The 17,310-nt window shown below is 36.0% G+C and overlaps 1 protein-coding gene across 2 annotated transcripts in view; it reads right to left on the reverse strand.

The window, feature by feature from the left end:
- Positions 1-17,310, reverse strand: part of SPAG6 (sperm associated antigen 6) — a 61,617-nt gene that overhangs the window by 16,974 nt on the left and 27,333 nt on the right. For both annotated transcript variants that reach the window (XM_075997663.1, XM_075997662.1), the window contains exons 5-8: positions 6,890-7,095; positions 5,849-6,022; positions 4,505-4,657; positions 1,867-2,058 (exon numbers count right to left, since the gene is read on the reverse strand). In XM_075997663.1, coding sequence (XP_075853778.1) covers positions 1,867-2,058; positions 4,505-4,657; positions 5,849-6,022; positions 6,890-7,095 — 725 coding nt within the window. The remainder of the gene's footprint in view (positions 1-1,866; positions 2,059-4,504; positions 4,658-5,848; positions 6,023-6,889; positions 7,096-17,310) is intronic.

Here is a 17,310-nt window from a genome sequence, read left to right on the forward strand (position 1 = left end):
ACAACTCAAAACTGGAAATGGAGTTTTGGTTTCTCACCAGAAATTTAAAAAATCAGAAACCTGTTAAAGGAGGAAAGAACTTAGAGAGCACACCATCAATCTTTCTCTCTCTTCCAAGCACTGCCAAGGAATATATTCAACACCGAGAATGTGAGGGATGTTCTAAATCCATTAAATCCTTGCTTTGCTCTAAGTCTTACTAAAATAATGAAAAAATATTAATCTTAGAAATCAACTTCCCTCAATGAATTTGTAGAGAAAAGCATGTAAACATAACCAAACATATATAAATTCACTTTTATAAAATTGATATGTCATACAGGTAGTGGGACCAGGAATCAGAACCCACACCCCCAAGCACCCCCAGGAAAGTACGTGGCCCAAATCACTGTGATGGGGGTGGCATGTGGCCAGCAGGGCCTTTGCCTGGGCCCTGCAGCAGGAGTTTGCAGAAACCACTCCTGAAGAAGGGACAGCTCTGGCCACCTCTGTCCCTGTGTGTCACTTCTCCTGTACCACCTGGCAGGGATGTGCTGACCATTTGGAAGGTCTAGGGGGAGCTCTGGACTGCCCAAGGCTGAGTGATCACCCTCATGTCCACACAGCCAGCTGGGCCTCCAGGAGGCACTACATATTCTCAATGTTTTCAAGTTGAGCCCCAAAGAAGCCCAGAACTACAAACACTTGTTGAAGGTGAAGGATAAATCTGTGGGTGGCTGCTTCTACTTGGAGTCAAAGGTGGTTCACGAAGGAGAGCCTGGATGAGGAACTCGGAATCCAGGCCCAGCAGGACAGAGAGAAAGGGTGGATACCCAAAACATGACTGCTCAGCTCCCCACGCACCCCGCCCCACCCCCTCTATTTTATAGCTCAGTAATAAATGTCTTTTCCACAAAAATTATTATATGTCAAATAAATGCAAATAAATGATTCACTATATATAACTTTCAGAGTCTTTCAACTATATAGTTCAAGTAAACTTCCTGCCACTTTATACCATCTAAATTTACATTTCAGCAAATGTTTTCCTATTTGTTAAGTAACTGTTTTAATTAAAATTTAAATGTAATTTAACTTACTGTTATTGATTTTATTTTGAATTATTATCGTTTCTGTGAACTTCCCTCAATCCAAGTCAATTCTAAAAGCTGTTTTCAAAAAGTTACATGTTTTCCTAATAGGAACTATCTTAAGAAACATTTCTTTCTTTCTTTTAACTTCTAAAATTGTTAAAGAATCCATCCTACTTCACATTCATGTTTTATGAATCATTTTAGTAGCTGGTAATATTTTTTCAAAAAATCTTCCTTTTAAAAAATGCACTATTTAAAAATGTTTAATTATTTAAAAATATTATAAACAATTTTTTGAGGAACAAATATAAGACATATAATTAAAAGATCAGGCAGCCTTAGAGTTAAGAGAAGTAAATTATGGCTTCAGGAATACTCTCTGACTAGCTACATTATACCTTTGGAAAATACCTTAAATTCTTTTGGACTCAATTTTTTCATGTAAAATGGACTATAATTCTCTTCAGCAAATTCTAACTCATAAATTCTATTATTCTTCAATTCTAATTCCATAAGAAAAGTCAATAGGAATATAGAATGCAATAACCAGACATTCATTTTATAAACAACTTTGCACCTGTAGAGAACTTTCTTTAAATATATTACTGCTTTTTAGAGACAAAGGTAATCCATTTTCAAAGAAAAGTGACCTCAATTCTTCTGATAAATTTGAATTTCTTCACTCATAATAGCAATAATGTCCATAATGAAAGTTAAAATATTTTAAATTATATATTTTTAAAAATAAGTCAAAATCTAATAAATCTTCATAAAACAGGAATTAAGCACTTACTTTTACTTGAAGATCCTCAGAACTTTCTGCTGACATGTACAAAGCAAGCAGAACTGGCAAAGTATTTGTGACTGCAACAGCCCGTGCGTGTTCAGGAGTGTGCCTCCCGATCTGTCCTAAGGCCCAAGCAGCAGCAGCCTTAATATGATCTTCTGGCTCTTCTGACAAGCAGATTGACAACTGGGGTACACCCTGCAGCGTTGATCAAAAGAGCAAGTGTTATGAATCTAGAGCAGGATTAAAGAGTCTTCCGTGTCTCTCAAACATAAGAAGAAATCATTTCGGCCTTGATCCCTTTTTTCCTAAACGGTTCAATAAATGAGCACATCACAGGGGCTGTCATTTCTTAAGTCAATAAAATGACTAGAGTTAAATTACCTTAATTATCTGTAACAATCCAACTAAAGTAAGAATATCTCTACTAGCTTTTACCCCCCCAAATAGGAGGCATTTAACCAAATAATAGATGCCACAGACTAGGAAATAGGCAAAGCCAGATTCTACTATGATAAGCTAAAAATATTTAGGATTTTAAAATCTTTTATTTTCCTTTGTTACAAAAGTTAATTTAGAATCTTTAAAGAAAGTCTTTTCGCCAAGTATAATAAATCTGAAAACAAAATAACTACTATAGATTCAAATCAAATAAATAATATGAGTAAGAACAAGTGTCTTTTAGATGAAATATATTCACTAATACCTTTACTGAAGCACATAAATAATTTTTCATTAATTTAGTCAACTTTTAAACTACAATTTTGCCCATTTTAACATGATTTAACCTCAAAGTAGAAATGATTGTTTGTGTTACACAGATAGCGTGTGCTTACATTTTGTGTCCTAGGCTTCAATTTTATCTAAATAATAAAAACAGAATTAACTAAAAGGCCTCAAATACACCATAGTTTATATACTCAAAGAAGAAACAAATAACCAAATCAAATTCTAATTCCAGATTCTGTATAGGCATAATTCTCTAACTAATTTGAGATTATAAGTAATCACTTTAAATTTAGTGCCACACAAAACAGTATAACATTGTCATGTCACCACAGCAAAGGCCAAAATCATCACAGATACTCTTTTTCTCCACCTTTTAATTTGGTTATTAAGACTAGTTCCTGAAGAAACCTGCCATATTTCTTCATTGGCTTCTTTTCTACAACTAAAAATGTATGTCTGCCAATACAAAAGGTCAGATCTGTCTTCAGAATGAAGCAACTTTCCAGAAAGCCCATACTTGCAGGATATAACGAGAATGAAGAAGTTGGAGGAGGAGACAGCTCCTCCACCCCATCCAGAGCTCTGACTTGCTGGCCTCAGTTGTTATGAATAATTGTTATGGTAAGCTAAGGAACATAAACGTGCTTCCAAAACTATAAAGTATTATTTAAATGTAAGGTATTGTTGTTAGTCCTTTAGAGTACGACACAGGAAAAGGAGAGAGTGCTATATACTACTGTGGGGTTTGCCTCAAACTGCTGAGCTACCTTGATATCCAACTAACTGAAAAACAACCAAGTTGAGGGGGGCAGCAGCAACCCTAGATCAAAGAAGGGCTTCCTGGTTAGTCTGAGGAAAAAACATAGGAAGCAAAAACAACCTCTTCTTCTTTCATCATTCTTGCTATGTGTAAGCTTTCTGACTATCCACAAAAGAACCAAGGATCAAAATCCAGTAACACCCTTGCAAAAAGCACCACTACTGCTCCAGTCACTATCACGGTCTATGGTAATGGAATAACAAAAGGGAAAGAGCAAGATAAAGGGAGCAAAGCAAAGAATTATCGTGGAATAGGTAGAAAATAAAGATCTGAGCCTCCTTTTTATTCTGAGGATTAGCAAGCGACTAAAAAAATCCACATTTCTGTTTAACATGCAGCAGCAGGTTTTCTATGCTGATAAGAAACTCACACTCCAGAGGGTCACCACACACACTGTAAACCCACAGCCTCTGAAACATTCTTCAGGAGGTCAATATTTACTCATCAACATATATTTTGTGAGCACCTACTATGTACCAGAGCTGCACTATGTCATAGTTCCCACGAAGCTGTGAATTAAGGCAAAATCTCTAGAGCAAGGAAACAAAAGCACCACTATCTGATGTGCGCTCCAAATTGCCTACATCTAAGGAGAGAAATTAGTTTGTGAAAACTGAAGGAGAGAAAAATGCATAAAACAGGATGTCCTAGCCATCATCATCTCCTACCCAAATGACAGGAAAGGAAGGAATGTATAGACCTCTGAGAATAGTGAAAATGGCTACTGGGCATGTCATTTATAATAGTTTTTAATCAAATTATGCTTTACATGTTTGTAAATATGTACAATTAATCCTTTAAGATACAAATAAATTTAGTATTTAAATACAGATAAAACTAATACTCAGTAGAGTTCATATTTTGTTCATATTAAACATTGAATAAAACTTTAAACTTCCTGTAACCTAAACCTTACTCTTCAAGGATTGCTTTGGGAAACTTGCTAATAAGCCATTGACATAATAAAAAAAAATTTAGATAATTTTTTTGTTCTACTCCAGTTATATTTTATATTCTGTGGGAGAGTATTAATCTGTGGTTCTGTCTTGGAATACCTCACTGCAGTAACTAGAAGAAAATGAAGCATGAACAAACCTTGGAAATGATCACTGCCATTGCTAGGTTCTCAGAATGAGCCGCCACATAACCAAGCATCATGATGCCAGGCAGCCTTATATTCCCCTTGCAGGACCCGATGCAATCGATCACAGCAGCAACTCCTCCTGCGTTCACTATCAGCTGTGAAAGCTAAGAGAAAAGAATGAGAGCTAGCTAATCAGGACCACCAAGCATAAGATGATCTTTAAATGTTAGTTTAGCATCACCACACTTTATTTAGGGCCTAAAAACAATTGGTAAAATTGAAATATGATTTGGTAAAATTATTATACTTATTAAAACAATATACCAGTATAATAATCCTGCTATTTTAAGTGCACAAATATACTGTGAGGAGCTTTACTCTCTGTTTCAATTTTTCATGCATCGATGGCACAACTTTTATCCCTATTATAATGGATGTCAAAATTCCTCACCTAGACACTAAGCCTAGGGCTAGTTCATAACTAGCTAACTACTGAAACCCCCAATCACAATGGGTGGATATGTAGCAGATTAATCACTGAATGCTGAAAGACAATGTCAGACTTGAAATATTCTAACCTAATTATCCCCCCCTTTGCTAGTAATGATCACTAGCTGAATGCACTTCAATTTTGAAAAATCTCTACCAAATAAAGATGTTAGGTAAAATAAAGACTGAGGACTTTAATGAAATGAAAATTGTTAGTCAAAATATACACAGAAGAGAGATACAACTTCAGAATCAACACCGGCTTGTTTTGTCTCTCTCTCTTTCCCATCTAAGAATCAGAGCAAGAAGTCACTATGTAAGAGTACCTACACTACAGTCGCCATGCTAGGTAGGGGACCTTTCTGGTCTTTCCCAACCTGGAGGTAGAATATCATTCTCACTACTCCCAGCTGACATAAAATGGTAAGGATGACAAAGGCCCACAGTCCCCACAGTCCAGAAATGGAGAGCTAGAAATGATTAGAATCTGAGATTTCAAACTTAAACTTCATTAATATAACCCAGTGGTTCCCAACTGGGGGCAATTTTGCTCCCTGGGGAACATTTGGCAATGTATGGAGACATTTGTGATCGTCACCACTTGGGGGAGAGGGGTGCTATTGGCATCTAGTGGGCAGAGGCTAGGGATGCTGCTAAACATCTATTATTTAATGTACACGATAGCTCACCACAAGATACCATGACGAAGAAGACATACCCAATCCAAATGTCAGTAGTGCTGAGGATAAGAATCCCTGACCTAACTAGGTCATGTGGCACAAACCCTGGGCCCTATAAACAAATTGATGTTTTATTTAAAAACTAAAACTACTATATATTATTGTATCTTGAAGGTTTTTTTTCACCTCAGGTGTATGTTTTGCAATCTCTCTAATTAAAGTACAAGCATTTTTCTTCACGTATTCATCTTTGTCCTTCAGACAGGTAAGTACAACTGGAAAAATCTCTGCTTCAACGACCATTTCTGCCAGATCCACAGAATGTTTTGCAACCTGACTGAGAGCTGAAAGAACCTGACGCTGTTAAGTGAAAGACAAAACAAGACATTAGGTAGAGTCCACTACAGAGTTCAGATGTAATTTAAACACTTTTATATATACTCAAATTGCTTTATAAAAAGGAAAAGAATTTCATATCTAACATAACTTAAGATTTCTGAACCTTGAGACATTCACATCCTAGTCTTATACTCAATTTTTAAAAATTCCCAAATTAGTTCTCTATTGACTTTTAAAATTCTATCTATTGCAGATGATTAAATAATACGACCCTTGGATGAATACCATTTCTTAATTATGCAATACTTAAATTGTTAATTTATAATACATGTCATAATTTAGTACAAAAATGATCAAGCAGAACTAACATCTTATTTTTGGCATGATACTGTTACCATTTCAAAGAACTTTCCATTGCTTAGTTAATGTGAACAATTTAAAAACTTTATAGAATATACCTACTATAATATAAAAGTATAACTGCTGATTATTAACTGAAAATCAGATTTTATTAAGCTATAAAAAAGACTAATACAAATATGGCAATTTTCATAAGAAACTTAAATATTACAGTGGTAGGTTAAAAAACTTTTAAGGTGCCTTCCAACTCTGAGATTTAATCATTATGTTATTCCTTATTTTAATTATTAATGTAAACACTGATGCTACCTCTAATCTTCAATATTGCACAGTTTTCCCAATCACACCTTTATTTTCTAATCCTTATAGCATTTTCACATTTAAAAAAAACAAATAAATATTTATATCTGTTTTCAATGATAATTTACTAATTGTTTTTAGATGTGTAGTACTAATCTGTACACATTTCCATTTTCTTACCTTATAAGAAGGCTAGTTTGTTTAGTTTTTAACCTTAGTTTTAAATACCTTCAATTTAGAATCAGGGTTGAGGATCATCTGGGCTAAGTGAGCAATAGCCCCTGCATCCACTACTGTCTGTGCTAACTCTGGAGAATGCTTTGAAATATCACTGAGGGCTGAAGCAGCAATCCTTTTCAAAGCAATTTCTGGCTCCTGGATACAGAGTACTAAAAGAGGAACAGCTCCCGCATCCACCACAGCTTGTGACAGTTCTGTGGGTCCAAGAAAAGTAATTAAGTGAGTATGGGTGACTGACCCTTGTGCAAGCCATTTTTCACCCTGACAGATACAGCAAAGAAAAAAGGGGAGGGTGTACTTCACTCTCTCGACATCTGCATTTCAAATCAGCCGTCCTGGTTTCATAAACCATGTGGACCAATCCTGAGCTGAAAAGAACACAGGTCAATAGATGGACCTCCATTTACATGAACACATTTGAGGTAGATTAGGCTGAAATGGCTTGTTATTCTTTTTTTTTTTTTTTAAGAGAGTAAGCAGATGTCAGCTGTTTAAGCTCTGACAATTCTGCACTTCTCAATAGGCAAGCATTTTATGCATGGTTTACAATAACAGAGAAAATTAAAGTACCAAAAATTTACCAACCACACTAATTAGGCAGTATTTTGTGCTATTTACGTGAGTAAACATTAACATGAATCTTGTGCCAATAATGTTGATTTTTAAATTCCTTTCATCTTGTAAGATTTTAAAAGAAGATTTTTTTTAAAACTTCATACAAAATAAAAAGCTGCATTTCATTGTATTAATACATATAAAAACACTTTCAAAAATGAGATCTACAATTGGCCAATATTTTTATATATAAATGCTAATTTTATATAAAGGAATAAATTTATCTTAACCATGTACATGATAGAAAGCAAGTAAATATCTTTTAAATACACAAAACATGTTGATTTACTTGTATGTCCAAGAATAACAGCTGTAAAATTAACACATTTTAAATAATAGATAATGGGAGACAGGCAGGCAGACTCATATGATATATATGTAAAAAATGTCTTTTGAGAAGTATATGCACCACACATAGTTACAAATTCTACTTTTATTGTGTTCACTGGCCTCTCTTAATGAATCACATACACTCTTTTCTGTATCTCTTCCTTTCAATTTATGTTCTTATTTTCCAAGATTTGTAGTACCTTGCAATATATAAATGTCTTAATTGTCAAACTAAGATATCTATTCAGCATATCACTTAGTCTTTTTTTAATTACAAAATATTAAGGGGGTACAAATATTTTTGGTGACATGGATCACTTTTGTACTCAGTCTTTAATTTGAAGAAAATACGCTTTAATTTTTAAAAATATTGGTAATATCCCTTTTTTCTAAACGAAAATAATGTTAGCAAATGTAAGTTGGTGTCCAATATTTGCTTTCCTTAAATTAGCAAAATTATCTTAGAAGTCCCAATATTATATAAACCATTCATTCATTTTTTTCATTAAACAAGTATTAATAGAAGGCTATTATGTAGCAGGCTCATTCAACTCTGGTGCTGATGACACACTTCTGCAAATTAACACTATATTCATTAGCAAATATATGATTCAATTTTCAAAATCTGGTGTGAAATAAGGTATACAATGGGAAGTTTATATGCAATCTCAAGAAGCAGAGGTAAATAAGAGGAGAATGGCTTTTTTAAAAAAGAAGACAATAGCAGCAACAGAGGACTATCAAGCTAGCATTATAACAAGTTTCTCAGAAGCAGTCTCTGGGATGCTACTACAATAGTGTGAAGAACAATAAGATAGCAAGTGAAATAGGTGATCACTGTTTCTGTGCACCCACTCCACCCCCTAACCGACCCAAAGGAAATGGGAAGAAAATACAAAATGTTGTATGTAATTTCTAAATATACTCATATTTTCTGTTAATTGTTAACATGTTACTTCAGAATTCAATTCAATCCAAATTATACAAGTGTAGTATGGTAACAACTTTATATGTACCTATTTAAGCACACCAAAAATATATATGTATTGAGCTGAATATTTTGTTTTACGAGATTATAAGGATTAGTTCATCTACTCATGCATTTGCACTTTTATACAGTTTCTAAGAGTAGATAATATGCAGTAAACAACAGTTGTTTAAAAGTGCTATTAATAAAAACTCAAAGTTCTTTTTTAAAAGCATCTATTATCTACAATTCCCATATATTTGATCTTTTCCTTGAATAACTGTTAGAGTGCCATATCCTCCTTCCCCAGAATAATAATAATAATGATAATAAAACAAATTCTATTCTTCTGACTTATTACCCAATCCCCTCCTAAGTTGTTTTCTCCTCCCTCCACAGTGGTGATATTAAACATGGGGAAGGCTGGGGATGGCACTGGAGAGAGATTTGCTGTGACAGTAATGAAATTTCCAAGGACCTAAACTGGGCCTAGCAATTTTGTACTTGCAATTTCATATACTTTACATCTCCAGATGTATAGGATCCTATAAAATCAGGATCTGCTCTTGAGTAGCACACATTATTACTTAGAAATAATATTTTATATTAATAAGTGATACTAGCTTCATATATATATTAGCTATAAGGTAGTATATGTACAGGTGAGAATACAATAGGCCTAAATAATGTATACTGTACTATTAATATATTGCACATACTACAGATTATTTCATCTTACCTATATCATTACTCTTTTTTCTATGACATATCTTTCTCCTTTTTCCTTTTATTGCTTCTTCTGGTGTTTCTGCAACAGGTTACTGTTGGTGTCTACCCAATAGCTTTTGTCAGCTAGGGCATGGGCTTATAAACCAATCCTAGCCAGTAAGACCTGAATGGAAGTCAACTAGAAGCAACTGTGAAAGGTTTTCCTCTGTAATAAACAGATATACAGGAGAAAACACTGCCTCATCTTTGTTGGATGTGGTCATGTTTGCAAATGACATCTGGAACTCCTACATCCATCTTGCAACTATAGCAGAAGAAATCACCAATGCTGAGGATGACTGAGAACAAAAATGAAAAACATCTGGGTCCTCCATGACACTGTTCAGCTGCATAACCAACACTGGAACTGCCCTGACTCTGAACTTTGTGTCATATGAAATAGAAAATGTCCTTATTGTTTAAGCCACTTGGAGTTGATATTCTGTAACTTATGGCTAAAAATATCTTGTGCTTGGTGTATATACATATTTTTCTCTCTCCTTCATTTGAATGAGTGTTCCTTAAGTGCTTACTATGTGCTGTAAACTTTGCTAGATCTTGGGGAAGCAGTATAGAGTAAAACATTGTTCTGTTCTAGAAGACCTTGTTCAGGGTGAATATATGAACAGATCACTACAAGTGCGGAGCATAGTCAGGAGTCAAGTCTGCAGAGTGTTCCGGGAAAATGTATACAGGGCTGTTCTTTAAGGAAGTGCTTCCCAACCTACTTCCTTCCCTTTTCTTTTTTTCTATACTTTTCTACTCTAAAAAAAATCAGTAGTAACCAAAACACATACAAAATTCTGCATATCTAAAAATGGAGATAAGAAGAAATATAGGAGAAATCTCACAAAGTTCATCTTTAAACTAATTTGGAAATGAATTTTTAGCTGTTCAATTAATTATCACACTTATAAAATCAAAGATTGATATGCACAGACTTAGATGCTCATAAAAGGTTGATCAAAAAAGGCAATGAGCCAAGAAATTTATCTTTAGTACCTAAAAATAACAATGCTTCATTTTAAATTTTAAGTGAATATTTAAAATTAATTTTTTAAAAATATATCTTCTGTTTTACAATAATCACGTGCCATAATCATACACTGTGAGATAACACAGTGTATGTATTAGCAAGTTCTAAAAGTTGTTGTAACTATGTTTAAAAATGCAAAGAGGGCCATGAGCAGTGGCTCATGTCTGTAATCCTAGCACTTTGGGAGGCTGAAGCAGGAAGATCACCTGAGGCCAGGAGTTTGAGACTAGCCTGAGCAAAAGCGAGACCCCATTGCTACAAAAAGTAGAATGGTCATCATGGTGTGTGCCTGTAGTCTCAGCTACTTGGGAAGTTAAGAAGATTGCTTGAGCCCAGGAGTTTGAGGTTGCAGTGAGCTATGATGACACCACTGTACTCTAGCCCAAAAGACAGAGCAAGACCCTATCTCAAAAAAAAAAAAAAAAAAGCAAAGAGGCTATATGTTATACCAATATACTAACAGCATTTATACTGGGTTGATGGCACTATTTGTGATATATTTTTCTTTATTTGACAAATTTTCTTCAATGTGTTTTTTTTTCTTAAATAAAGAAATGTACACGTGCCTCTTGTCCATACATGTAACTACTCTTAGAGCTAACTGTACTAACATTACTAATACAAAGAAAAAAATATATAAAATTTTTAGCTTATTTTCATTATAGCAGAAAGTTTCTTATTTAAAAAATGGTAGAATATAAGTCTCCTTAAATAAAATATTAGAAAAGAATGTGTAATATAATTATCCTTCTTTGAAGAATTACTAATACATACTTTATACAGTATTCATTTGCTTTTTCACACTTTCCCTGCTGCCTTAATTCATGCCCTTATTATATTCAAAATACTATATTTTTTAAATGTTGGGGGTTAATTTTTAACCATTTTTTGGATTGCAAATTGTCAGAGGGAATAAGATTATCTGATAGCACCTTCCTTATTCACAAATAATAATTAAAGCCATTTATTGTATACATATAAACAACTGAATGTACAGTCACCAAATTTGAGGGTCAGCTGTTTTCAATAAAGGAATACCTAGTTGTATTGGGTCTCGTGAATAGTTCATTGTTGAGTGAAGGAACTAAGGACACCTCCTCCCTGGGACTGTGACAAGGTTAGGGGTGCAGGGAGTGTTATCATACTTTTCCACCTCTCAGTTTTTCCATAATTCTTTCCAATAACATTTATGAGGCTTATGTGCATACAATTTTTTGATTAATAATAACATGAAAAGGTGACAACATTTAAGGTGACAAGCCTTTGCTTCTCACACAGTTGCATTTTCTTAAGGATTTCACTCTGCTATTCTTGGAACCTGGGTTTTGGGTTTATTGGGGTTTTTTCCTAACTAATAAAGGCTGAACTTGCATTGATCTCTCACTAACAGATATGAAATGTTACTATTAAAATGGATCAAAATCTTCAACTTAGAATAATCAAAAACTCAGAACAACTTTAGGTTTCAGTGTAAAACAAAAAGAACATAAACAAAAAAGAGAATTTTTAAGATCAGCAACATTCATAAAAATGAGTGCTACCTAGAGCCAGATGAATGGAACATTGGAAATGACTCTTCGTTCAGTGGAAGGGAAGAGAGCCCACAGGAATGCCCGTCAGCATAGTACAGGCATGGCTGTTACCAGGTAAATCAGGCAAAAGTGATCTGGCTTTAATATTGCCCACAATGGCTTCAACCTCTCGTCTAAATTATGTCACGCCTAGCTGTCTGTTCAGATCAGAAGCGGTAAACTCAGATGCCCACAGAACCCAGGCAAGTAACTAAAAGAAGCCACACCAGAGGATGTAAGAAAAATAGGGAGTAAGGGAACAGTAGCAAAGTGGAAAAGTCTAGGCCCCAACTGCAAGGGGCAGCAGTTACTTAGCTTCAGCCCAGTGTTGCCTTGTAGGAACATAGGCCCACTGTTGTTAAACCTTTTTTTTTTTTTTTTTTTAATGTGAAATTGCCTGGTTTTTAAGTGTTGGCAACTTTTTTTTTAAGGACACTGTGTGAGACAACACAGTGCAGGCCAAATAAAACACATCCATCTGTGGCCTTGCTGCAGCCTGAACCACCGTTTTACAACCTCAGGCTTAAATCTTACACCCTCTAAATCGACCTGTGGGGGGCTTTCTGCATTTGGAAAGTTGATGTTCCTTCTACTTTTAATTGTGAAGTCATGTTTGGGGTCAGAACAAAAGAACCACTATAGTAATTACATAAGAAAATTCAAAGGAAAATTCTAAGAAATTGATGAAAACCTAAAAACTGGCTCATGAAAAAGGATAAATGTAAACACATGATACTCAACTAATTTTTCAGCTCCTAACAAAGATATAGAAGGGAAGAATTTCAGCAAACTTAAGTGATCATGAGAAAAAATAAAGAGGACTCAAAATGAAGAGTATCTCCAAAAAGAATAAAGGGGGGGGAGAAAAATTATCCAACACACTAATTCAAAAACGTCTTTGGAACTCTAATTTCTTTAAACTTTGTTGTTTTTAACTTATTGTTTTCAAACACTGCTTTTAATTCTGTTTCTAAGCTCTACAAAAGTTGTATTTTATTTGTTTCAATAGGAAATACAAGAATGTCACAAATCAATCATTTCTTTGCACTTAGGTGGCCCTATTTATCAGTTTAAAGATGGGCTGGTTTTTGCATCTGGCCATAAAAATATATATCACTTCAAAACCTTTTTGAAATAAAGCAAGTTTAAAAAAAAAAAACTACATTTTAGATTGGCTACCACTTATGATATTAATCTTATGTTAATAATAATCAGTCGTCCCATTCAACCAAATTTTTCATGATAGGGTGAAATTATAATAAAAACAAATATGGTGCTGCAGTTGCAAAAGTTGGTTATTTTCTGGCCACACTTCAGGATGATTTTAATAACAGTACTTCCAAAGTAAAAGAAATGTGTTTAGTTTTCAGTCTAATCCAACTGTTTACAACTACTGCTATGTATAAATCACACCAAACTGAGCAGCTTTAAATAGCAAACATTTATCTCATAGTTTCTGCAGGTCAGGAATCTGGGAGTGGCTTATCTGGGTGGTCCAGGCTCAGGGCCTCTCACTAGACTACAATCAAGGTGTCAGCTGGGGCTGTAGTTACCCAGGGATTTGATGCTGAGCACACTCATGGCAGTGTTAGGAGGAGGCTTCAGTTCCTCCACAGGTGGGCCGCTACACTGGGTACTCATGATGAGGCTTCCCCCAAAGTAAGGGATCCAAAAGAGAGGATCCATGACAAAGGCTTCAGTCTGTTATAATCTAAAGTTAGATTGGAAGTGGCTGGCAACTTATCACTTCTGTGATGTTTCATTGGTACAATGGGGGAGGGGACTGCACAAGGATGTGAATAATAGGAGGCAGGCAGCATGGAGGCTGGCAACCACAAAGCCCTTTGTTCTTCATCAACACCTTTGAGAGAAGCAACATCCTTCCATAGGTAGAATGACTCATTATAGCTACAATTCTGAGCTGAGAGATTGACATCTCCGATTGCAGGTGGAAGTGAGGAAGTGAGATAAGCATGAAGAGGGAATTTGCATATTGTTATGAAAAAGTCTCATATGTGATTTTTAGTTCTGCCCCTACCCCCAACACACATACAGATGTTATTTTTCCTACTCTCATCATTTCCACCCTGCTTCCCTCCACCCAATCTTCAGGGCCATTGGTTTAACCCTACACATGGGTTGAGTGAGATTTAAGGATTAACCTACATACGTAGATTTGCTGTAAGGGTGAAACAATTCTGGCTCGTTTAAAAAGTCAAGTGAGTCAAGCTATTGATCTGGAGTTAATGGGGCTTTAGTAAGGACTTACAATCAGCTGGGATGAACGGAGAACTCTCACAGGGGTCAAGGATGAAAAGCAGCTACAAAACATGGTAAGAAAAAGTCAAGAAGTAGGCCGGGCGCGGTGGCTCACGCCTGTAATCCTAGCTCTCTGGGAGGCCGAGGCGGGCGGATTGCTCAAGGTCAGGAGTTCAAAACCAGCCTGAGCAAGAGCGAGACCCCGTCTCTACTATAAATAGAAAGAAATTAATTGGCCAACTGATATATATATATATATATAAAAAAATTAGCCGGGCATGGTGGCGCATTCCTGTAGTCCCAGCTACTCGGGAGGCTGAGGCAGAAGGATCGCTCGAGCCCAGGAGTTTGAGGTTGCTGTGAGCTAGGCTGACGCCACGGCACTCACTCTAGCCTGGGCAACAAAGCGAGACTCTGTCTCAAAAAAAAAAAAAAAAAAAGTCAAGAAGTAGAGTCGACCAGAGAAGGACAAAATGGGAAAAGATAAGGACTTCAGTATGGCTGTGGAAGACAATAGGTCAGGGAAATTTAAAGTCATTTTAACCCCCACCACCAATTTAGCATTTGACTTTTATTAATAACAGCTGAAGGCCGGGCGCGGTGGCTCACGCCTGTAATCCTAGCACTCTGGGAGGCCGAGGCGGGTGGATTGCTCGAGGTCAGGAGTTCGAAACCAGCCTGAACAAGAGCGAGACCCCCGTCTCTACTATAAATAGAAAGAAAATTAATTGGCCAACTAATACATACAGAAAAAAATTAGCTGGGCATGGTGGCGCATACTTGTAGTCCCAGCTACTTGGGAGGCTGAGGCAGTAGGATTGCTTGAGCCCAGGAGTCTGAGGTTGCTGTGAGCTAGGCTGCCGCCATGGCACTCACTCTAGCCTGGGCAACAAAGTGAGACTCTGTCTCAAAAAAAAAAACAAAAAAAAAACAGCTGAGAGTAAGCTGATCAGAGTAAGGCAAACTACAGAGAGGGTTCTAGAGTGCAGTTGTAACAAAGAAAACTAAAATAATAGGAATTAGATATTTACAAAATAATACTTTTTATGTCTAGAAGTTTTTCCCTTTGTTTTCTGCTTGCTTGATATAGCATTATAACCACACAGTTGAGGTTTCACTCTACCTACAGTTTTGCATTCTACTTAAAAAAAAAAAAACCAACATGGAAAATGCATATTTTATTACTCAAACTTCAATGGTATTCACTTTTTGCTCTAGCCCTGTGCTAGGTAAGAAGTCACTGCCTACAAAGAGCTCAGTCTGATGGAGAAGGCTGAATAGTAATAAAAGGCTAAACGTACTCTAATTATCTACAAGAATAGGCAAGGGAGAACGGAAACAGAAAAGGGAAACAAAAACAAAACATTGGGAGATTTAAAAGTTTACATCATATTTTTATAAAAGTGGTCCCTGGTCAGCAGCTCTTGACGTGACTTCCCTTGAGTAGTTTCTTGAAGCCCCTCATGGGCTTCTGTGTCTTGTATTCCTGAGAATGGAGCTAAGCCAAGGTTTTTAACAGTTGCCTAATATCCCACTGAGTAAATATGCCACAATTTATGTAACCAGCTTCCCACTTTAGGATGTTTAATTAGTTTTTATTTTGGCTTGATCTTATTGTTTACTATTATATACCATATAATGATCCTCTTTTGCATTCAGATTACATATTAGTTATCTATTGTTATGTAACAAATTACTCAAAACTTAGCTGCTTAAGACATCACTTTTTACCTCAGTTTCTGTGGGTGTGGAATCCAGGAGCAGTTTAGTGGGGTGGTTTTGGCTTAGAGTCTCTCATAAAATTGCTGTCAAATTGTCAGCCAGGGTTGCAGTCACCCGAAGGCCCAACTGGGGGAAGATTTGCTTCCAAGCTCACTCAAGTAGTTCAGTTGTTGGGAACTCTCAGTTTTTTACCATGTGGACCTTTCCATACGCTGCCTAAGTGTCCTTGTGACATGGTAGATGGCTTTCCCCTCCAGCAAGGGATCTGAGAGAGACAGAGTGCCCAAAATAGAAGCTCTAATCTTTTATAACCTATTCTCAGAAAGTGATACACCATGACTTCTGCTGGTCACACAGACCTGCCCTGGGGTACCGTGCGAGGGAACTAAACTAGGGTGTGAATACCAGGACACAGGGTCTGGGAGGCTGACTGCCACAGTTTGTACACACATACATATATATTTCCCAAGTATATATACACATACCTATACACGTACACACATCACACATACACACACACATGTGAAATTACAGAGGGGAAGGGGGTTGGCATTTTTTCAGGTTCTTGATAATTTTAAATTAAACCACATGAAATTTCTGTTTTGTTGGTCAAAACAAATCAAATACAGGTAATTTCATTTAGGTCAACCTAATATATACTGCAATATTTTCCAAAGGGATTGTATAAGTAGGCATCCCCATCAAAATGTATGAGATGAGACTGGCAATTTGGCCACATATCTTACATTGTAGCTCTTACATCAAGTAAGAAATTGCTGGAAGCTTCCCCCCTCTCAGTGAATCCCTCCCTCCCTCCCTCCCTCCCTTCCTTCCTTCCTTCCTTCCTTCCTTCCTTCCTTCCTTCCTTCCTTCCTTCCTTCCTTCCTTCCTTCCTTCCTTCCTTCCTTCCTTCCTCCCTCTCTCTCTTCCTCCCTCCCTCTCTTTCTCTTTTTTCTTTATTTCAGAAAATTGAGGAGTGCAAGTGTTTTGTGTGCCACCAATAAAAATTTCTAGAAATTGAATCATCATTTACTTCTCACCAAATAGTATATTTAGTTCCATATTCCTTAATTTACTGCAAACTAGAGTTTAGTTACATTAATAAACATAAATATTACATATGACTTTTTGAGATCACAGT

This window comes from Microcebus murinus, chromosome 25, assembly GCF_040939455.1.
Source record: "Microcebus murinus isolate Inina chromosome 25, M.murinus_Inina_mat1.0, whole genome shotgun sequence".
Classification (NCBI taxonomy): domain Eukaryota; kingdom Metazoa; phylum Chordata; class Mammalia; order Primates; family Cheirogaleidae; genus Microcebus; species Microcebus murinus.